Genomic DNA, 23134 nt, shown 5'->3' on the forward strand with positions numbered 1-23134 from the left:
AACAATATGTCTTTCCATATTTCGAAAAGGAGAACATTACACAAACACGAAGGAAAAAATAAAATAAAATTTTTCGCATTTAAAACATAACATAAGGACATTAAACTTAAATGCATACACGCATACGACTTCAAATATCAATTACAAATGAACTGGTTTGTTATATGACATATACAAATACATCGGACATATACAAATACATAGGTGACTCAGCTCAATGGTCCCCTTTGTAACCATACAGCTCGACACGTCTCTCACCATAGTCAATGATCTACTGGTCACTTGAAAAAAAGTATAGCAAGAGTGAGTATTAAGATATTGTAGGCTCTAGTCGGACTCCCACGCATGGATTCTAAAGATATGTTCTCATAGTTTTGGCTCGAGGTTTATAATATACCTAAACCCTACACATACCTCATCACCGGAGTACTTTATCGCCCTTATAAATTTATATCTCGAGGGTTGTAGGTACTATTAGCGATGTGTTTTATCTTTACCTAAATTCATCATCAACCTTACGCTAGACGTGTCTTTGGTCACTATGGCCCTAGAAAGGCCTTAGAGTATTCTATGAAGTATGGAGGAGCTCTTTGCTCTAAGAACGATATTCCTACTCCACACATGTCTAACTACTAGGTTCTATCCAGAAGATTATTCCTACAGGTGTGATATGGAAAATCAACCCAAGGGAAAGTATGGAATGGATTACCTTGATGATCAAGATCAAGTGTAAGAAAACTCGTTTCTAAACTCATGATTCGAATCACTCCACAAGAGGTTTGATCAATACCACTTGAATGACTCTACATGCAAGTTCTAAACACAAGAATTTGCAAAGAAAGTTTAGCTCTCAACAAAGCTAAAATAGAAATTCTATTCTTAATTCTAAAATCTGATGTCTAATCGAAGAAAAGAATTGGTTTTATATAGCCCTTACAATCTTAACCTATATGATATATAACTCTCAAATTAAATGAGCTAGTAAATGAAAAATACTCATAACCTCCATATTAAAATGGCAAGTTAATGGTGGAATATAGTAACCTACGTGGGTTACAATATAACCTTAACTCCTATATTTAAAACTATCTTAAATATGACACACAAATATTTAAACTATAATTAAATAATGCAATTAATAAAATGTGCTTATAGACTCATCCTTGGATTAGTTTCATAAATTTAGCGGAGTTCATTAAATGCAACTTAAAGTGCATTTAATTCATCTCTTTCTTGAAGCTCAACTTTGCACAACATATAAGGGAGGTCTCGAGCGTCTTCTAGAATTTCTTTTGATGAACTCACCATAGCTTGAATATAACTGTATAAGGTTTGTTGTAGCTTCTTAGCTCTCGTCCTTGTAATTGGACCTTGAGGTATGGAAATTCCTTGGTCGTTGTTCATATCAAGGTGCTTCGCATTTTTCACGCTAAATCAAGAAATTACATATTCTTACATCCTACTCAGTTTAGATCAGTAAACTACATGTCTAGAAACAGTAACTACCTATTCGTTGCCTCTACATGCTAGAACAGTAGACTACCCACCCATACATTGTCCCTGATTCGTTTGCGAATGATGATTGAATGTAGTCTTCAGCGCAAGCCAAACGTCACGTGTAGTAGACCAACGCCAACAACAATGACTTTCTCAATGAGAGAGGAGAGCTGGAGACAAAAACGCCATTGATAGGTTGCTTTCTATGCCAAATATTTGGTGCTGAGTGTTGAGGAGGTTTCTAGTTCAAAGCGAGGTAGTGAAACCAGTTTCATCAACATAGCCCAACATGTCTTGACTGTGAGAAGTTGGTTTTTTCAAAGAAGATAATTGGAAGAAGAAATTTGATGGCGATCATATGATCTAGAGTGTTGAAAGGAAGAAAATGATTAGAGGATTCGAAAGCCATGGAGAAGAAAGGATCGAGGTTACTAAACCGAAAATGCTATGATACCACGTGAACATAGGCTAAAACCACCGCACCTTAATGATGGTGAAATTTCTCTATTTATAATCATTTATATAATCAAATAAATTACAAATAAAATGAAAAAAACAATATACAAGATATTTGCCTATAATAAAAGATCTATGGCTAAATATCATACAAGATATTTGCAGGAAGGCTAAATATCTTTAAAAAAAAATACAACATATTTGACTATAATAAAGGGTCAAACATGATACATGTGTTATACTCCTTTATTTTTTTTTTAACTCAATTATAAAAATTCCAAAATTAAAATAATTTGTTTGGAAGTATTTTGGGATATTCTTCGCTCTTAAACGAACGTGAAAAGTAAGTATAACTATGCTACCAGAGATATAGAGAAATGTAGGGGTCATCAAGTGTTAAATCTGGATTCTAAATTTCAGGCAAGGGTCTGATTTGGTCCACATCGTGTAGATTCCCTGAGCACCCTTAAATTATTGGTGTTATATAACCTAACTTAATGAATCTATTTCCATCTTCCTGCTCCTCCGAGCTTATCATTATTATTTAAGTCGTGCAATCATGATTCACATCGTTTAGCTGCTTTAAACTTATTTCAATCATCGGTGTCATATGACTCAATCAGTATCACATCGTCATATATAAATCATTGATGTCTCAAGACCTAGTAATGGTTGGATATTCATCAATTAGCTCCTTAGAGATTATCTCGATCATTGATGTCACATGCCCTATGCAATGATTGGTCTCACGTTATCTAACTTTGTTTAGCTTATCCCAACCATTGGTGCATGTCAAATAGCTCATTTGAGCTCCGTACGATATTTGAGTTCCTGTCAAATAGCTCCTCTAAGCTCGTCTCATTTGGGTTCAATATGATAGATCCTCAAGTCTATCTCAATATAAGGTGTGAGATCTTACAATCTCACATTGGTTGGAGAGGAGAAAGAAACGCCCTTTATAAGGGTGTGGAAACCTTTCCCTAGCAGATGCATTTTAAAGCCTTGAGGGGAAGCTCTAGAGAGAGTCCAAAGAAGGCAATATTTGCTAGCCCTTGGGCCATTACAAATGGTATCAAAGTCAGACACCAGGTGATGTGCCAGTGAGAAGGTTGTTCTCCGAAGGGGGGTAGACACGGAAAGTGTGCCAGTAAAGACGCTGGGCTCCAAAGGGGGGTAGATTTGGCGGGGTCCCACATCGATCGGAGAAAGGAACGAGTGCCAGCGAAGATGCTGGGCCCAAATGGCGTCTTTCTAGCGGACACGTTTTAAAGTCTTGAAGGGAAGCTCGAGAGGGAATGATTTCCTATACCTTGCTAACAATTACAATCACTGATTGGGTAAGGCGTGACCTTCTAAATAACTCAACTTTAGGACATATATGGACCTTATCTATAGATATATAGTCATAATCACGTAGGAGTGACTCATTTTGATTATCCTCTAAGCAAGGTTTAAACGAGCTGAATTCCATAGCTACTTATTTTGATTGAGTTTGGTTCTAGTCAAAATACGACTTCTTTCTTCCTTTAGATTCTCTAAAATTACCAAATTAACCCCTATAATGACATTACATATCAACACAGTTGAACTTCGCAAAAACACAGAAAAAACGAGTCAAATATAAATCGAATAGGTTCAGCTAGATTCAATCGATCGTCTCCTATCTCCTACAAACGGGCATGTCTCCAACTTTTCTTCCGTCCATAATTATCTCCATGTGAACCAGTTCTTCAACATTTACCTCGGGAGACACTAACAAATTTAAGTTTAATTCGAGTGTCGTATCTATTTATTTATATAATCATTATATTTCATGTTACGGGATTCACGATTATTTAATTAATATTTTATTAAAAGTTTTAATATTAATTTTTTTAAAGAGACTTTAATATTAATTACACCGAGTTGATAATTAACAATATGGAAGTAGAGCGCCAATAATTAAATAGCTTTTACCTTTTAGACTTTTTTTTATTTAATTATTTAATTATTTAATTATTTTCTTTTCCTCCAAGTTTCTTTGACCTTGGAAACCAAAGAATTCCAACTTGTCCAATAAATGAGATAATTTAAAAGAAAATAATAAATAAAATTAAAATATTTTGGAAATTTTCCAACTGATTTGAAATATTCCCTTATTTGTCTATGGCCCACATCATCATTTTCTTTTACTAAATTAATAAAAATAATATTCTAAAGAAAATATTCCCAAACTTTTTAGAAAAATTAATAATATATTTAAACTTAAAAAAAAAATCTAGAAAATAATTTTAGTACTTTATTTTAAAATACCATTAAATTTTTAATAGGGTTTAAAAAATTATAATTTTTTTCATAATATCCTGACCGATAATGTTATGTTTAAAAAAATACTGTGATTGTGCATATGATAGTTACATATTTAAATTTCTAGTCTTAAAACACGTAAGACCAATAGTGTTTTCTAGAGTTAAAAGATGTTTTAAATGTTTTTAAACATTTATAGTAAGGATGATGCTTCTTTTAGAGTTATATTTCCGCATTATAGATGAACATGAGACTTAGTAGCGACTCTATGTAAAAATTTAGGGTCGTTACACATAATATCCTTTACTGTTATAAAAAAAAATCTAAAAAAATTATTATCGTCAATATATGAAAACCGTCTATCAACATCTCATAGAATTATCTCTAATTTTTTAATGTTTTAAAACAATTTTAAAAGTTAAAATATATTTTTGAACTTTTTCTAAAGTTGAATAGTTGTTTTTTTTTTTTTTAATTTTAAAAAGATTAAGAGTGCAAATTTAAATGATATTTTATTAATTTAACTATTTTTAATCTTATATTTCATCTAAAAAATATTCCTAAATTTTTAAAAATTTTAATAATACTTTTAAACCTTTTTTTTAAAAAAAAAATTAAAAATATTCACAAAATTTAAAAATAGCATACTTAAAAAACAATAAAAAAATATTGTTGTCAATATATATTCGTCTATTAATACTATATTGATTATCTATTGACAATTTAATATTATTTTTGATAAATGTATTTTTTTAATGTAAAAAAAAAAGTAAGATATTTTTTAAAATTTTAAAAGTCTAATAGTATTTTTGAAATTCTTAAAAAAAGAAAATTAAAAAATATTAATGAATTTTTTTGAAAACTAAAAAAAAATTAGTTTAAAAGTATCATAAAAATTTTAAGGTATTTTTAAACTAATAAATAAATAAATATATATATATATATATATATATATTATTAATTTAGCTTTGGTATTTTTATAAGAAAATCAAACCGTTAAGCATGCTCCCATGTGAATATTTAAAGGGGCCATATTGACCCACGTGTGTGATGTCAATAAAATACGGTACACGTGTATGCACATCTGCCTTCCACGTCACATACTGTGGTTCGAGCTTGTTTAAATAATTTTCAAATGGATAATTTATTTATTTTTAACGATTTGTTTCCATTTTTATAAACTTAAAATATATATATTTTTTATTTGGTTGTTCAAAGAATATAATCAAAAGATTTGTTTAATTGAAATTGAAATTTTAGTTGAACCAATTTTATTAATTTCACTATCTATTTAAAAAAAATTACAAAAACAGTCTTTAAAAAAAAAATAAAAAAAATTACTTCCATTCGGGTAAGGATGTGTTAAATCAATCTCTAAAATTTTGAAGTTGAATTTGGCTCCATAAAATATTCACAACCATCGGAATAAAATATGTAAAAGCGGATATCACAATCTACCTCTTTTGGGATCAGCGTCCTCGCTGACACTCTTTCTTTTCTCGGATCGATGTGGGATCCTCACTAAATCCACCCCTTTAGGGCCAGCGTCCTTACTGACAAACTGTCTCATGTTTATCCCCTTTGGGGAACCGCCTCGACTCTTTCTTTTATCTGATTGATGTGGGACCCTCATCAAATCCACTCCTTTAGGGCCAACGTCCTTAATGGCACACTCTTTATCCCTTTTGGGGAACAGCTTCCTTGCTAGCACATAGTTCGGTGTGACTCTGATACCATTTGTAACGGTCCAAATCCACTGCGAGCAGATATTGTCCTCTTTGAGCGTTTCCTTTCGGGGTTCTCTTTTAAAACGCGTCTACTAGGGGAAGGTTTCCACACACTTATAAATGGTGTTTTGTTCTCTTCTTAACCAATGTGAGACATTACAAGATATATTCTCTAACTAATTATTATAATATATTTTTTAAATATTATATCTTAATAATCTGCAGACAACTAAGATTTGGAAGGCAGCCAAAATAAATCCCTATCAAGAAAAAAAAGTTGCTATCAATGCACTTCCATGCACATGGAAGCATGAACCAAAAGGAGAACATACAGCCAAGCAGCCATGGCAGCTGCCACAACTTGTGGAAATTTTTGGTATGTCTTTTCGAGTCGGGACAACGAACAAGAATAAGTATTAAAACAAGAACGGACCACGGTGACGGAGGCAAAGATAGGACAATTTTTTATCATGTGGTTTATAAAATTTTTATTTATTTCATTATGTGTAATGTCCCGTGCTCCGGATTCTTATCTGGATTCGACACAGGTGTGCCAATTTTCATAGACCAACACGGGTTTTTTCAGCATAGTTTGTCTTCACTCACATATTTTCTATGAAATTTCAAAGAAGTCGTCCTCCATTAAATCACTTCAGGTAAAATACGCTCGACCTTTGAATTTTTATGATTGAGTCACTGAAAGTAAAGTGCGTTTTATTGGTATAAATAATAATTTTAAATTATTATTATTATTTTGTTATTTTATCTTCAAAATTTATCTCATTCATGTCTGGGTCGCAATTCATTTATATACTTTGGGAGTGTCACGTTCTAATTTTAACCCTTATGTTATTTTTTTTTTAATCAAAAAATGAAATGAAATGAGTGATTTAAATGGTTGATTAATTTTAGTTCTAATATCTAATTATTTGAATTATATTAAAATAAAAGATATTTTATATTTTTTTATTATTAATCTATATGATTTTAAAGGTTAGAATTAGTATTTTATTAAACTATAGGGATTAATTTTAATGTTTAAAACGATAGAAACTAAATTTTAATTTTTTTATATCAAGGACGTAGCTTTAGCTTAGACCAACCAAGTGACCATACTATTGACTCGGTCAGAAAACTTGTTTTTTGCATGACGATATGTGCCCAGTAGCCCTTGCACGTGTCATTTATTCTTTATATTATATGATAATGTGACTATATTATATGATGACGTGAATGTTATATGATGTTATACTACGATGATGTTATATGTGACGTTGTATGATGATGATGCATGATAACATGCGATATAAGATGTATAATGATGAGATGACTTAACCTTATGCCATATTAAGACAATGTGCAAGTATTAAATGTCATGATGCATTACGACGATGAGTTTTCTAAGATACAACCCTAGTTAATGTTAGTGATGATGAATGTATGAAGGTCAAAGCATGCACGTTACTTAGAGTAATATGTGAACGGTACATAGGGTTGTGTCATAAAGATGAAAACTATGAGGACCTCATGCATTTTGTGCATACATATAAATAGAGTTACTTCCCCATTTATGATGACGAGTACGAACACATAGATCATCATCATGTCTCGCAAGGGTCTACTGACCTACTGAGATCGCTACGGACAGCTAGCTCGACTGTGATGGGTCCAGGGGGGTGCGAGCCGCCTGGAGATCCACGCTCGCACGTGGGTCGTGTGTAGGGAAGTACTATACATCTAATTTTGTCTGGACTGAAAAACACCCTTATGATGGTTTTAACGATATATCCATAGATCATGAGTTGCATGTGTTTGCATTTCCTGACCCCAATAGTAGACATCGACGGTGGGACCATGGAACATGTCAAGCCTATCTCGTAGGCTAGTCTACAAAATCTATAACCTAGAGATTTGATACCAACTGTAATGACCCTAAATTTCCATTAACCTAAAGTCGCTATTGTCATCATAATCTAAGCTCTTATGCGGAATTAAACATTTAAAACCTCATTTTAAAACACATCCATGGACTTATATATTCGAAAGTATCTTTAAAACAACATAAAGAAATAATAAATAAAACAATTGAAACATCAAAGTATAAATATCCTATACTAACCTAAGTCTAAGAAAATAAAATACTACTACGCTATGCACGTGTCATGGTCTCTATTTGCGATGTCGTCGTCAGTCGTGCAAGAGTGTCTTGCCTTTACCTGAAATAGAAGCAACAGACTACTTGAGTATTTAAAGAAATACTCAGTAAGTGACTCAGGTCAAGGAATGAAAACACATGTAAATCATGATTAGGGACCTATCGTTAAAAACATCATAGGGGTGGCCTCCAGCCCGGACAAAATTAGATGTGTAGTACTTCCTTACCCACAACCCATGTGTGCAATGTGGATCTTTAGGCGGTTTGCACCCCCCTGGACCCATCATAGTCGAGCTAGTTGTTTGTAGCGATATCCGGAGGCCAGCAAACCCCCAAATATCATGCGAGACATGATGATGATGATCATCATCATCAAAATGTACATGTCTGTACTCATCATCATAAATGGGGAAGTAACCCGATGTATATGAACGCACAATATGCATGAGGTCCATTTAGTTTTCATCTTTAAATCATTCTTATGGCACAACCATCACATTAAGTCATCTCATCATCATTCATCTTACATATCATGTTATCATGCATTATCATCATCATGTTATCGTCTCATACCATCATATATATAATCACATCATCATATATCAACATCATACCATCATATAACATCATCACATTATCATATAATATCGTCACATTATCATACAACACCATTACATCATTATATAACATCATCACATCATCATATAACATAAATCATAAATAACACGTGTAAGGGCCATGGGACACGTGTCATCATACATAAGGCAACTCTTCCGACCGAGCTTATAGTAAAGCCACTTACTTAGTTGCCTCAACCAAAGTTCTATCTAGCTCCAAATTTGTTTGCTTACTCCTCTATGTTCCACCTCTCTATTTCTCTATATTTTTTTAGTTTTGCTTACCGCTACTTTTGACCAATTTAATTGATTTTGTTAAAAAAATGGCTATGGATCATTCTAAGATTTTAACTTTATTGTGATTTCCTAGAACCTATGAATCCTTTTGTTATTTCTTTTCTAGCACACTTCCATCCATTTGTAACGTAATTGATGAAATTCTAACGAATAATGAATTTGAAAATTTACTTACCGAAATGGTCTCGAAACGATAACATTACCCTCTGTGGACTTGAAGATGTTGGATGATGAAAGTCCCACATCGGTTAATTTAGGGAATGGTCATAGGTTTATAATGTAAGAATACACTCTCCATTGGTATGAGGCCTTTTGGGGAAGCCCAAAACAAAGCCATGAGAGCTTCTGCTCAAAGTGGACAATATCATACCATTGTGGAGAGTCGTGTTCGTCTAACAGAAGATTTTTGCCGACTTGAAGACTTCAAGGCAGAACAGTGGAACAGAGAGAACCAAGGGATGTCTACACTAATTTGAGTTGATCTCGCAAAAATTCATCACAAATAGGGCGAGGAGGAACAGAACCGAGGAGTTTTCTCCCCTTAAACCTTCGTCATATTATATATATATATATTATAATTTTATTTTATTTCTAATTTTTTTTTATATTTAGAAATAAAATAAAATTAAAAGAAAAAAATTATCAAATTTGGGGTTTTTTTAATTTTTTTTTTAATAAATGGGACAAAATGGCTAATTTGTAATTTATGGATTACTTTATTTAGTTATTTTGTATCTTTTTAAAATAAAATTATCGCATTTAATTTTTGTAATAATTAAAGAGTGTTTGCGACAGCAAGGCCATTCTGCTTTCCTTATTTTGCTTCATCAAGTTTCGTTCGGCGAGACTTTGAAGAGAGAGAGAGAGAGAGAGAGAGAGAGAGAGAGAGAGAGAGAGAGAGAGAGAAGAAGAGGAAGAAGCTGTTCTGTTAGACGGTGGTGGCCGCCATGGAAGCTTCCTTCATGCCTTTTTAATATTCAAAGCGACAGCGAAAGAGAGCGAACCAGAAGCGAATTTGTTGATGATTATCGAAAACACACGCACACACACACACACAAAAACGTTGATTTTATCTTCACATTTTTATAATTTTTCACAAAAGTATGATATTGCTACAAGGTTTCGTAGAGGTTTTCTTGTGCTGAGAATCAAAATTCTTGTACTTACTTCTTTCTACGTTATCGCTTCGGATTATCTTTATCTTCTTCTGTTGTTGGTCATTTTCGTCAACCCTAGAGTTTAGGCTTTTGGTTTTGATTCGTTCCTGTTTTCGTGTTCATCTGAGCAAGTTTGTAAAGTGGACGGATATCAAGATATCTTCGGCGAAAATTCTGGTTTTCGGGTTGGATTTTGTTTTGGCTAGGTCGGCGATTAGTAGGGTCTTACTGGGACCGGGTGGGACTTTCGAATCGAGCCGATTTTGCTAGTTCTTCTTGGTTTGTTGCTGGGGATTGGGGTCATCGATTGAAGGTTGTGGTTTGGTTTAGAATCGAGTAGTATTGAAGGTCGATAAACTTCGTAATTGATATTAGGTTTTTAGGGATTTTAGATCAAGCTACTTTAGCAGTGAAGTAGTGATTTGAGATTTCGGATCTAAGTTGAGTGTTAAGGTTTAAATGATGGACTTCTGAAGTCCAGCAGAAAGGGCGGGACATAATCTGGAAGGAAGAACAGCCGATTTGACTTTCCTTGCCGTGCCTCGGCCATTGACGACGGATAGGTTCTTCACGTTTGGGTTTGATACCTCTTTTGTGTGAAAGAAGGGTTTAATTTGGCCGTGGGAACCTGTGGTTGAGATTCTTCATTGTGGATAAGATGAGCTCAAGCGTGACAGATGCTGGTGCAAACAGCGGCAAATTGCTGGTTCATGTTTCTGAAAATGGACACTCCTTTCAGCTTGATTGTTATGAGGGTATGCTGGTTGAGGATGTGATGCGCTTGATTGAATCAGTCACGGGGATTAACTGCAATGATCAGTTTATTCTCTCATTGGATGTTAGGCTGGAATCTCAGCGACCCCTTTCTGTTTACAAGCTTCCAGCAGATGATCGGGAAGTTTTCTTGTTTGATCGATCCAGGCTACAAAGCAATGCACCGCCACCTCCACCGGAGCAGATTGATATCCTTGATATTGCAGAACCACCATCACCTTCAACTTCACAAGATTCCCATCCTTTAGATGATGCCTCGGACCCTGCTTTGAAGGCTTTGCCTTCTTATGAGAGGGAGTTTCGTTACCATTACCACAAGGCTCATACAATATATAGTAGTACGGTGATGAAGTTTGATTACTGTGAGAGGCTTTTAAGAGAGCAGAAGGTTCAAGAGAGAGCTTTAGAGGTTGCAAAGGGTAATTTGGATCAATACTTTAAAATGATTAATCAGAACTACACAGATTTCATGAGGCGTTATTCGCAGCAGCATCGGGTTCATACTGATCTGTTGGTTAACTTGGGTAGAGACATTGAGAAATTGCGGTCTGTTAAGCTTCATCCTGCCTTACAAACAGCGAATCACAAGTGCTTATTGGATTTTGTCAAGGAGGATAGTTTGCGGAAGTTAGCAGAAAATTGCAGCAGTTCGCACAGCCAGTTTGAGAACAAAGTTTTTCAATTCAAGGCAATGTTTAACGAGGTTAAGCGAAAAGTTGAAGATTTATTTTCCAGCAGGGCTTCTTTCTCTATCAAGAATTTGGAACTGAATATTAAGGAGCATCAGCGGTATATCAATGAACAGAAGAGTATAATGCAATCCTTGAGGTTAGCTTCTGTTTACTTATGCCATAACTCAAGCATGTTTACCTGTCTATTATAGTAGTTATTAATTGTCAAAGTGTATTTACAATGACTCTAAAATTTTATTTGTGCATAATAACGCAGCAAAGATGTTGATACTGTTAAGAAACTGGTGGATGATTGCCTATCTTGTCAGTTATCTTCCTCACTTCGCCCTCATGATGCGGTCTCGGCCCTAGGTCCTATGTATGATGTTCATGACAAGAATCATCTGCCAAGAATGCAAGCTTGTGATCGTGCAGTTTCCAAACTGCTTGATGTCTGTAAGGATAAAAAGATTCAAATGAACAACTTCTTGCACCATTACATGCAAAAGATTGCTTATAACTCTTACATCATCAAGGATGTCAAACTACAGTTTCCTGTTTTTAAAGAGGCAATGGGGCGTCAGGAGGACCTATTTATGGACCTAAAGTTGGTGCGAGGGATCGGTCCAGCCTATAGAGCTTGTCTTTCTGAAGTTGTGAGAAGGAAAGCCTGCATGAAGCTTTACATGGGTATGGCTGGTCAAATGGCTGAAAGGCTTGCAAGAAAGAGGGAGGATGAGGTTAGAAGACGTGAAATGTTTCTGACAGAGCATAGTGGATACTTTCCAAGAGATGTAATAGAATCCATGGGATTAAACGATATGCCTAACCCGTGTGATGTTCATATAACTCCTTATGACGACCGTTTAATTAACGTTGATATTTCGGACCTTGACCATTATGCTCCTGAGTACTTGTTAGGATTCCCTTCGAAAAGTGAGAAGCAAGGAGGCCCCAAGGATTCCTTTACGAAGTCAGTTGGAGCTTTGAGTTCTGTTGAGGCTGAAGAAATTTCGAAGGGCACCTTTGAGAGTTATGTCTCTGGGGAGCTTGCTGAAGGTTCTGAGTTAGTAGAGATTTCTGGAACCAGCAAGATGGAAGTTGAAAATGCAAAATTGAAAGCTGATCTTGCTTCTGCTTTAGCCTTTATCTGTTCATTCTCTCCCGAATGTGATTTAAATGATGACAGCAAAGTAGACAGTATCTTAAAGAATGCTGCTGAGAAAACAGCTGAAGCCTTGCATCTTAAAGATGAATATGGAAAACAACTTCAATTAATGCTTAAAACTAAGCAGATGCAGTGTGAATCATATGAAAGACGCATTAAAGAATTGGAACAAAGGCTGTCAGATCAGTATTTGCGGGGGCAAAATCTCTCAAATAATGATGTGTCTGATTTTTCAGTTTTGGCTGAAAAGAGTGATGATTGCAAGCCACGAGTTATTGGCTGTCTAGAATCCCCTGCACCTTGTATATCTACTACAGAGCCAATGGACGAGGTTTCTTGCATCTCTAATTCACTGGATGTGAAGCTGGGGCTTTTTGCTGGACAGCCGGGTAGAGCTCAAGAAGCAGTTGATGAAAATATGATGGATTCCCGTGGCGATCAGAACCCTCATTTGGATTCCTCAATGATGGAGCCAAATCGTGAAGAATTTCAAGACAATGATAAATATGTGAGAGATAAAGTAGGACAGATGGGAATATCTCTGACGAACAGTTCCACTGCTGAGAGCATGCCTCGGTCTCTGAATGTTTTACCGTGTGAAACAGTAGAAGATCCCAATTTGGAATCTAATCTTCAGAATGGCCTTCTGCTGGAGTTACAAGATGCACTTGCGGACAAGACTAATCTGTTGAATGAAACTGAGACAAAACTTAAAGATGCTATGGAGGAGGTTGCCTCACTGAAGATAGAGTTGGAAGCTAGTAGGAAGCTGCTTGATGAATCTCAGGTACTAATTTTATTGTTCCTTCTTCTATCTCTTCCGTTAAAGGTTTCTCTCCCTTGGACATCGTTTTTAACGAACGACCAATGCTTTGACAAACTTGCGTTCTATTTTTTACCTTTCCTTTGTCTTATAGCTTTCTCTTGTGCGTTTCTTTCCTTTATCCATCCATCCAACCATCTCCTTTCTTTTTATATGCATGGCTCCTCTAGCCTTCTTGTCTTGTTATGATTGAGCCTTGATTTACGTGAACATAAATGGACACAGATGGAGGTTAGATAAATAATAACTTTGAGGTTTGAACCAGATTTGTTCGATCACCTTACTAATTTATACTAAGGATTTTTTAAGCATATTAAATTAGCAGTATTATACTGGTTGTCAATGTTTTGTGACCAAGATCTAGCTCCTTAGGGAAATTTGTTAGAAGTCATTTTTTGAGTCACTTTTGACGATATTGGATATTTGTTTTACTCCACTCTCTTTCCTTGGAGTGTGGATAGATGCTAGCGAGTTCTGTTTAATTACTATTGCTAGTTGAGGGAAGGTGCCAAAATGTGCATTAGTTGTTGTCAATTTCTGTCAAGCGGTTTCCTTATAGGTTCCTGTATCATCTCCACTCTTACCTGGCATGACACTCGAGAAAAGACCCTTGCTAGTGCCTCTCTTAAGATCCGCAAATTATTAGATCAGTTCAATTCCATTTGAGATCTTGAGAGGGCTCATTTGATTTCGCACTAAATCTTTCATAGTAAGACTGACTAAAAGTTTTGGGTGGCTTACAAGGATGTGTTTTTCATGAACTAGTGATGGTTCTTGATGAAATATCTACGAAATTGGAACTGTCTCTTCCTTCATTGCATTTTTTTAAGTAGCTGCTGGAAACAGCTATTAGAAACGTTGGATATTTCATGGGTTTTCTCGAACCAGATTGGGGAAGGGAAGCAATGGTCCAGTTGTTTGTGGTCGCTTATCAATGGGAATTAACCCTATAGCTTTCGGTTCAACACTTGAAAAGCTTGTCAATGCTCCCTAATTGAAAATAAACAAGAGAACTTCTAGGGAAAAATTAGGCATTTGACCGACGTTTGGTTGTAACTATTCTATTTCTTATATACATGTGTCCAGTGAAGTTTTTCAGCAGTAGCATGGTTGTGTCTGGAGGATACCCTTTTAACTTTCCTTTTTCGTAGTGAAAGTGTCCAGCTGACTAGTTTTCTCCTCCTACAGGAAAATGAGGAATTAAGTAAACTTCATGATTACCTTTTGTCCGTGTGCTTTATTTTCTGGAACTGTGCCTGTGACTCCTTCAGAATCTTTATGGCAGGCGATCCCTAAATAAGAAATATAAATTTGGTGTAAACCAAAACATGAGTTAATCTTATTCATCAAGTAATCCAAAAGTACAAACGATAATTAGTATTTATATTATTTGATAGCCTAGCCTAGTCGTACAATTCACTTACTCAGATCCTATAATGGCATGTTTCAAATAACTAACGCTACTCCAAATAAATAGCCTTAATGACTAGATTACAACCAACCACCCAACTAACGTTTCAATACAACATCACCTACATCAAAGTTTCACAATGGTACTCCAAGCTACAACAGCTATCATATTTCCTCTGGTAACCATCCTTCTCACAAGTTTAAGTGTTCTGTTCCAAAGACCAGTTTCTTCTGTCTTAGGTTTCAACCCCCTTATTCCTCCCCTTTCCTGTGGCAAGGAGCCAATTCCTCCCAGTTGACGAGTTGACTCAATTTATCTTCATTGTTCCCTTCCCTAGGGGAATATCACAGAGAACAAGATATATTCAAAAGAGAGTTTTATCCTATCCAAATGGACCATAATTGATGAAGACACCAAGGATCAAGATTTACCCCTAAAATCTATTTTATGTCAGTGTATATTAATCCCAGATTCTTCCTCAAAAGTTCTGATGGTATGAAACAGCGAGATGCAGATCATTTTGGAAGGAAAATAAAACTGTATCATCTTCATATTATAGATGCATAATAGATAAACCAAGAGGCCCTTTACCTACTTTGAAACCCTTTGTCGTCCCTAAGAGATAATATTCTCTGCTCAAACAATCCATGACAATAATGAAAAAGGAGAGGTGAGAGTGGATCACCTTGGCAAAGATCTCAATGGGAAGATTTTTCCTCTAGGCTTTTCATTGATGATGATAGAGTACTTTGAAACTCCTTTAAGTGTATTGTACTGTACATTTTTGCAAAAGAGTTCAAATGATTCCGAATTATCTTCCAATGCTATTTGATTTCTCTCCCTTTAAATGACCGAGTGTGATAGCTGTGCTTGTGATACTTATCTTCAAATGTTCTGTTTTTTCTTGGTTCTTTTTTTCTATTGTTTGTTTTCTTCAGGAATCAATGGTTGGTACCTTAGTTTTGTTTGGTTGTTTCTTTGGTTTGGAGTGCTTGTATTGCTCTCTTTGGTTGGTTGCACTGTTATCGTTTATTTTTTTCTCACTCCCTATGAGAGTTTGTATCCTTGAACTTTGATATTCTTTTCATCTATCAATCAAAAGTTTGTTGTTAAGAAGAAAATTAACTCATATTTACCTGTTGAAAAAGTGGTTTATTTATTTATTTTTTATTTTTTCCTATCTTAGTTTTCATTGTCATGGTCAATGACTCTTTTTCCGGTCAAATGCAGATTTTCTTTCCAGGTTCTTATGTCGTAAATTATTCTTTATCCATCCTTGCAGATGAATTGTGCCCACTTGGAGAATTGTCTGCATGAAGCGAGGGAGGAGGCTCAAACTCATCTTTGTGCAGCTTCCCGTAGGGCTTCAGAGTATAATGCACTTCGTGCATCAGCTGTGAAAATGCGGGGCCATGTTGAAAGACTAAAAACTTATGTTTTTGCTCCAAGTGGAGTGGCTGCTTTTGCTCATTCCTTACGCACTTTAGCACAATCTTTAGCCAAGTAAGTTACTTGATTTTTTGCACAGTTGCTGATTTCCAAACCATTCCCCTTTACCCACATTAAAAAGAGAGGATCAAATGCAACCTTGTTTCTTGTCTTGTATTCTGTTGTAATCTGCCAATGAACGAATTTATGCTGTTTCAGTTTTTTTCTTTATATGTTTCTTATATGTTTAAATGCACTAGTAATATAGTTTAGGTTCTTGGATGATGAATCTGATCAAGCATATTTTCTTTCTCCGTCCTTTATGGGCTCTATTAATTTTACTTTTGCTATTAAATGGATAAACTATCATAAGGAACTTTGAAGGTAGCTTTCTGATGTTTGAATGACTTCTAGCCATATTGTCAGTTATTTATATAATGTATTACATGTCTAAGTCCACCGATAGCAAATATTGTCCTTTTTAGATTTTTCCTTTCGGGCTTCCCTCAATGTTTTAAAACGTATCGGCTAGGGAGAGGTTTCCACACCTTTATAAAGAATGTTTCGTTCTCCTCCCTAACCGATGTGGGATCTCACAATGCACCTTCCTTGGGGGGCCAGCATACTCGTTGGTACACTGCTCGGTATCTAGCTCTAATACCATTTGTAACAGCCCAAGTCCACCGCTAGCAGATATTGTCCTTTAGGCTTTCCCTTTTGGGCTTCCCCTCAAGGTTTTAAAATGTGTCTGCTAGGGAGAGGTTTCCACACCCTTATAAACCGTTCTCCTCATATAAATTCCTTAAGAATCCTCTTAGTTACGAGATTAGTTCTTCTATGATCTAGGAAAAGAACTATAGAGAGATGGCTGGACTTGTAAATGTAACTTTTTCTATTTTCCATCAAGCTTTCATTCTGGATTCTAGAGATTTTCTTGTGTAAGTATCCATTTATGCAATGTTTTATCAGTTATTGATTTCATTAATGAAAACTAACCTGTAATTCTTTTAGTTCTGTTAGCGACAATGAAAACGATGGCACCAATGAATTCCGCCAATGCATCTGGGCTATAGCAGAGAGGGTCGGAATTTTGGTCAAAGAACGTGAAGAACTGCTTGAAAAATACCCGAAGCTTGAAGCTGCGAACGAACAACTTGTCAAAGAACTAGAAGAAAAGAAAGAGCTTGTTAAAACTTTGTACTCAAAGCATCAACTTGAGAAGCAGGTAAACCTCCGATATGATTTCCCTAAATACTCTGTAGGAATCCTATGTTAGGAATCATGACTCTTCACAATGGTATGATAGGGTCTATTTTGAGCCTAAGCTCTCATGGCTTTGCTTTGGGCTTTTCCAAAAGGCCTCCTCATACCAATGGACATGTATTCCTTACTTATAAACTAAATTAGCTAATGTGGGACTCCCATCCAACAATCCTCCCCACGAACAAAGTATATCATAGAGCCTCCCTTAAGGCCTATGTAGCTCTCGAATAGCCTCCCCTTAATCAAGGCTCGATTCCTTTCTCGGGAGCCCTCGAACAAATTACAATCTTTGTTCAACACTTGAGTCACTTTTGACTACACCTTCGAGGCTCACAACTTCTTTGTTCGGCATTTGAGGATTCTATTAACATGAATAAGTTTAGGGAACATGGATATCAATATTATCCACTTTGAGCATAAGCTCTCATGCTTTGCTTTAGGCTTCCCTAAAGGGCCTCATACCAATCGAGATATATTCCCTACTTATAAACGAATGATTATTCCCTAAATTAGCCAACTTGGGACGCCCTCCCAACAATCCTCGACATACTCCTTAAAAAATTTATAGATTTTAAGAATTGTTTGTATGATCCACCTACCTATACTGTTAAATATATCCTTGGTTTATGATTGTTGAGTTTTATGCAACCTCGATTTGAGCTTTGAAACAGGCAAACAAGGAAAAGATTTCATTTGGTCGCATGAAAGTCCACGAGATTGCTGCGTTTGTTCGGAATGCAGCTGGACATTACGAGGCAATCAATCGGAACTGCGCCAACTACTACCTGTCTGCTGAATCTGTGGCTTTATTTGCAGACAATCTCCTTACCCGGCCTAACCACATTGTTGGGCAGGTTGTCCACATTGAACGCCAGATCGTGAAACCATCGCCGCCTTCTCCTCGGCGTGATCACGGTAGGGTGGATCAAACTGATTGTGTGATCTCCGACTCGGGGACTGATAGGTTGACCTTGAATTCAGGTTTATCTTTGAACCCGTACAGTCTTCCCGTCGGATGTGAATATTTTATAGTAACCGTAGCGATGTTACCGGATACTGCTATTCATTCAACAGCTTCCTGATCTCCCTGCAAACAAGCGACTGACATGATGGAAGATCCCAAATGTAGATATTAATTACATTGAAGAACAATTGTTGGGAGGTGAACTTTTTTTTATTTTTCATTTTGTACAAATGATGGTGGATGAGCTTTTTAACAAACCCATCTCTCTCTCTCTCTCTCTCTCTCTCTCTGTAAATATTTAACCTTCCAGTGTGTGGAAAACTGTGAATATTATTGCCACCCCTAGTCTTTAATTTGACTCTACTTTGACTTCCATATATATATTAATATAAGAACTTCTGAACTTTATTAGTTCAAAAAATTGAATCATATCTTATGCTTATGGATTGGATTCAATTACTAGTTTTAGAGTTTTTTTTGGTTTTGTTGTTACAACTCTTACTATTTTTCTAACTCTTTCCAATTTAAGAGACTAATTTTCTTTCCTTTTTAAGAGGCGAATTTTAACTCTTCCCTGTTTAAGAGGTGAAGTAGAGAGATTCTTAGATAGAGTGCTCTTGAAAAATGGGTGGCTTCAAAATTTTAGATTTAGCTAATTGTTTTTAGTGTATTGAGGTGTTTCAGGTCTCGAACTAAAACAATACGAAAGTTCTCTTACGTCTAAAATGTAAAATTTAGGTGAAATTAGTATTGTTTTGTGTTTCGATATCAATTTATTAGGTATAGTTCTGAAATGTGGAACTTGGATCTTAGTTTCGTGTTTTTTTTTTTTCAAATATGAAGCTCTTAAGTTTAGGGTTTAAAAGAAAATAAAGCATTTGGATCAAAATAGAATAAATTTGGCCCTATACATTAACCATTGATTTTTGTTCTTGAAATTTACAATTAGTTTCTTATAAACTTTTCAACTTCCAGAACTCTAAATAATAATAAATTAAAAATTAGCTTGGTTTTTTTAAAAATAAATAATAAAACAAAAGGAATTATAGGAAGTAGAATTACAAAGATTAATTTTAAAAAAATAAAAATAAAAATCAATTAATAACAATAAAATAAGACATCTAGTTTGAAGTTGTATAAGCTCTAAAATAGAATTGATTGACCAAAGGATATTCAATTTACAACTTATGTAAGGTGGGGACTGTCTCGTAACATTACAGAGGAAAGAATTAAAACAGCTGTAGACATAATACATCAAATGCCTAAATACATGAATAACACATACAGGATTCTTCATCAATATATATATTTCAGAATCCCGTGAGGAATTTGTCGAACGCTTTCAAAACCGTTCTGTTGCCGATTTCTGAAACAAGATACAGAAACATTTCAGCCATAGTTAATTCTCATCATCTTCTTCAGAGATGTTGAACAAAAACTTCGGGATAGATGCGATTCGAGGAAGATGCAACAACAACTCACTGAATGAATCCTTCCTAGACATACCGACTGCCTGCTTAGTGCCAGTGTTATCTTTTACGTCCTCTGCAAAAGCTTTGACATCGCTTTTCGACATGCTATCAGTTGTGTCGCTCTTCTTGTCATCAGGTGCTTCACCATGACTTTCTTCATCGAACTGTGAATTCTGAGTTGTTGTATTGGTTGGGTCTTTCTGCAAGAGACAACAGAGAGAATTGACCCTTTTCATGAGAGATTTCTCATCGGAAGTTGTAGATTGGTTGTCTGTCAGTAAATACTGCGCAATATCCTCTAGTATGTCCTGGCAATCTGGTCCTTGATCAGCAAATGATGTATTTGCCGCTGTCATCTGCTCTGTAATGCAGTGTCCAATATGATTCACGAGATCGCTCATCGACATGGACGGGTGGAGCCCAGGCACTTTCATTTGTTCCCAATTTCTTGTGCTTCTAGAACTACCAACTTCAAAATTTGCACTTGCTTCGGCTGTAAAAGATTCTGTCTTTTATTAGTAACAAAGGAACAGCACAGATATTTTATTACAAGCAAACGTTCGCTAATTCCTGATAGAACCCTAGAAAATAACTCCAAGATTCCAGAAACAAATTACAAAAGATATCGATGACCAGGAATATTGACTGTTCATTCAAATCATGATGTGCAACAAGAATTTATGAACTAAAAGACTTGCTTCCCTTTTGTCTCCAATTAAATAACATGAATAAACCAAGACAATACACATGATTCATTAGTAGAAATATGGCGTGGAAAAAGCATACTAAATTCTTCTCTAAACTAATCTTTCTTGAATGAATTCCTTTTGAAAGTGAATTAATTTAAGTCAACAAGCCATATAAGGTATTTTTTGTCAAGCAGAGATGATATTGTGATGAGGTGGATAGATTGCTGGGCCACCCTTCGTTCATCATCGCTCTTTTTTCCATTTATCAAAAGTTATAACCACTAGTTAAAATATCTTCAATGTTGAAGTCAAAGAGATTCACTCTGTATGTAATTTTTAACTTATTCAATAATATCTAAATAAAATAATCAATTAATAATAAATGCAAAAAAAATTCTATGTAAAACTTATTCGCTAAAACACATATAACAAAAGGCAGATTCATAAAATGTCACCTGAGGAAGGTGATGGGGCTTCTTGAGAGTGATGTTCCACCGTCGTACAAGTAGAGTCTTGTTGTTCTATCTTCAAGGATGATTGCTGAGGAGATGGTGAAGCACCGTCTGTCAGAACAGAAACAGCTGATCCCTTGCTATTTTCTGCTTGGTGTTCTGGATCCTCAAAAACAGAAACCCTTCGATCAAAATATGGTGAATCCAAAACTATCTCTGGCTGCCGGCTTAAAAAGTTTAGACGCATGTCGCACTGGGTTAACTTTTCAAAGTGTTTGTTCAACAACCCTTGAGGACATTGCAGAAAATGTTGCCTAACAATCACAAAATTAGATTTCCATTATGATTATAACCGAAGTCCAGAGCCCAGAGTCCGAGACATGTAGAGTTGTCCTTACATGAGGAAAATAAATCATTTTTATTGAATACTTCTTATCTATGCAAGTGATATATTCAGGTATGCACGCATCTTATATGTTCAGCTTTGCGCAAGGAAGATGTTAATTTTCTCATCCAAACTAAAAATAAAAAAGGAAAAAAGGAGAATGATAGAGAGATCCTCATAGAAACCATGTCATCTAGAAAGTTATCTCCCAGGTCCACATATTCTTCAGTGGATCTATACTTCCTTTCTTCTCAAAAGATGGAAAGTTGCCAGAAGAAAAGAATATTCCATGGTCAAAGAAAGACGTGTTTTATGCACCCAATTGGTGAGTCAGCACTCAAAAGCAATTGAGGGAAATGATAATGAAATTACAACATATTCAAATTTCGCACTCTTGAATCTAAACATAATATAGCAAAACAGAACTTCCTCTACTCAAAAAGTTAAGTACAAAAGACATGAAGAACATCCATAATCGTCAATATAGAGAACTTTCCATCGTTGACTTTGATGGGGAACTAAATTTACGAGGAGAGCACAAAATGAAAAGCTTTGAGCATAAAATTCGACATGCTTCAAAGATGGTAAAATGACAAGCATTACCTGTGCATAGTAGCCTGGCCATCAGTAAAGTCGGCAGTCGCCTGCCATAATGTGTGTTTTCTTGGTTGAGGGTTTGTCTCCCGGAAGAAAAGAGGTTGTCTAGCCAACTACATAAAAGAGAATTAACAAATGAAAATAGGCAGTCATTGGATAAAAGCAAGAAGTCCTCCATATAAATACACTCTCATGCATTAAGCTAAGAGAAAGCGTGCAAGGCAGGCATTAGTAAGAAAAAAAGAGGCGCGTACCACCACATTCAGAGTACCAGGTCCATTATCGGGGCAGTGTGCCTTTAATGCCATAATATCAGACCACTGAATTTCTATTTTACTCTTCAACCCACCTTCAAGAATTTCCCATACAAGCTTATGCTTAGCAAAGTAACATTTTGCCACCAAATCACCTTCATATCTTGATTTATACTGTCAATAAACAAGACCTAAATTACTTGATATCCACAGGTTTAATTATTAGAGACACATGGGAGATAGGTTGTACCTCCCAACCACCAATTTGTAGAAGCGATGCAGGAAAGTTTGAAGCTTTCAGCTTGTCAGTAGAGCTCTGAATAGAAGTGCAATTATTTTCCGTTTTCATTGAAGAGTTAAAGCTTTCACATTCCGCCACATCAGTTGAAGCAGCAGTTGATTGAGAAAGCTTCATTTGAATTAGATCCAACAGTGAAGGGCTCTTCCTCAACCGCAAACCAAGAGGGCTAGGCTCATCAAGAGGATTGTATTGAGCAGGCGGCACAGGAAAATCATCTGTACCATCACTCTGTTGTTTCTCGTTTGACAAGATCATGCAAAAACAGAACACAAAAAAAAAAAAAAAAAAAA

At 35.5% G+C, this 23134-nt stretch overlaps 2 protein-coding genes across 3 annotated transcripts in view; one reads left to right on the forward strand and one right to left on the reverse strand.

Annotated features, from left to right (window-relative positions):
- The first annotated feature begins 9876 nt into the window (after nucleotides 1–9876).
- LOC111468630 (autophagy-related protein 11) lies at nucleotides 9877–19060 on the forward strand. 2 transcript variants are annotated; one of them, XM_023113910.1, is made up of 5 exons: nucleotides 9877–11794; nucleotides 11915–13592; nucleotides 16322–16542; nucleotides 17479–17718; nucleotides 18277–18395. In XM_023113910.1, the coding sequence occupies exons 1-5, from the start codon at nucleotides 10851–10853 to the stop codon at nucleotides 18296–18298; spliced, it is 3105 nt and encodes a 1034-aa protein (XP_022969678.1). In that variant the 5' UTR covers nucleotides 9877–10850; the 3' UTR covers nucleotides 18299–18395. The 2 variants fall into 2 exon arrangements, with proteins under 2 accessions (XP_022969678.1, XP_022969677.1); XM_023113909.1 differs by lacking the exon at nucleotides 18277–18395 and adding an exon at nucleotides 18402–19060 and having other exon boundaries at nucleotides 9878–11794; nucleotides 17479–17692.
- Nucleotides 19061–19818: 758 nt separating this feature from the next.
- LOC111468633 overlaps nucleotides 19819–23134 on the reverse strand; it is a 4063-nt gene continuing 747 nt past the window's right edge. The window contains exons 2-6 of the mRNA XM_023113912.1: nucleotides 22794–23072; nucleotides 22544–22717; nucleotides 22296–22402; nucleotides 21311–21621; nucleotides 19819–20659 (exon numbers count right to left, since the gene is read on the reverse strand). Of these exons, the coding sequence (XP_022969680.1) occupies nucleotides 20094–20659; nucleotides 21311–21621; nucleotides 22296–22402; nucleotides 22544–22717; nucleotides 22794–23072 (1437 nt within the window). The 3' untranslated portion in view covers nucleotides 19819–20093. The remainder of the gene's footprint in view (nucleotides 20660–21310; nucleotides 21622–22295; nucleotides 22403–22543; nucleotides 22718–22793; nucleotides 23073–23134) is intronic.

The sequence above is a fragment of the Cucurbita maxima genome, unplaced genomic scaffold (genome assembly GCF_002738345.1).
Source record: "Cucurbita maxima cultivar Rimu unplaced genomic scaffold, Cmax_1.0 Cma_Scf00037, whole genome shotgun sequence".
Taxonomy (NCBI): Eukaryota; Viridiplantae; Streptophyta; class Magnoliopsida; order Cucurbitales; family Cucurbitaceae; genus Cucurbita; species Cucurbita maxima.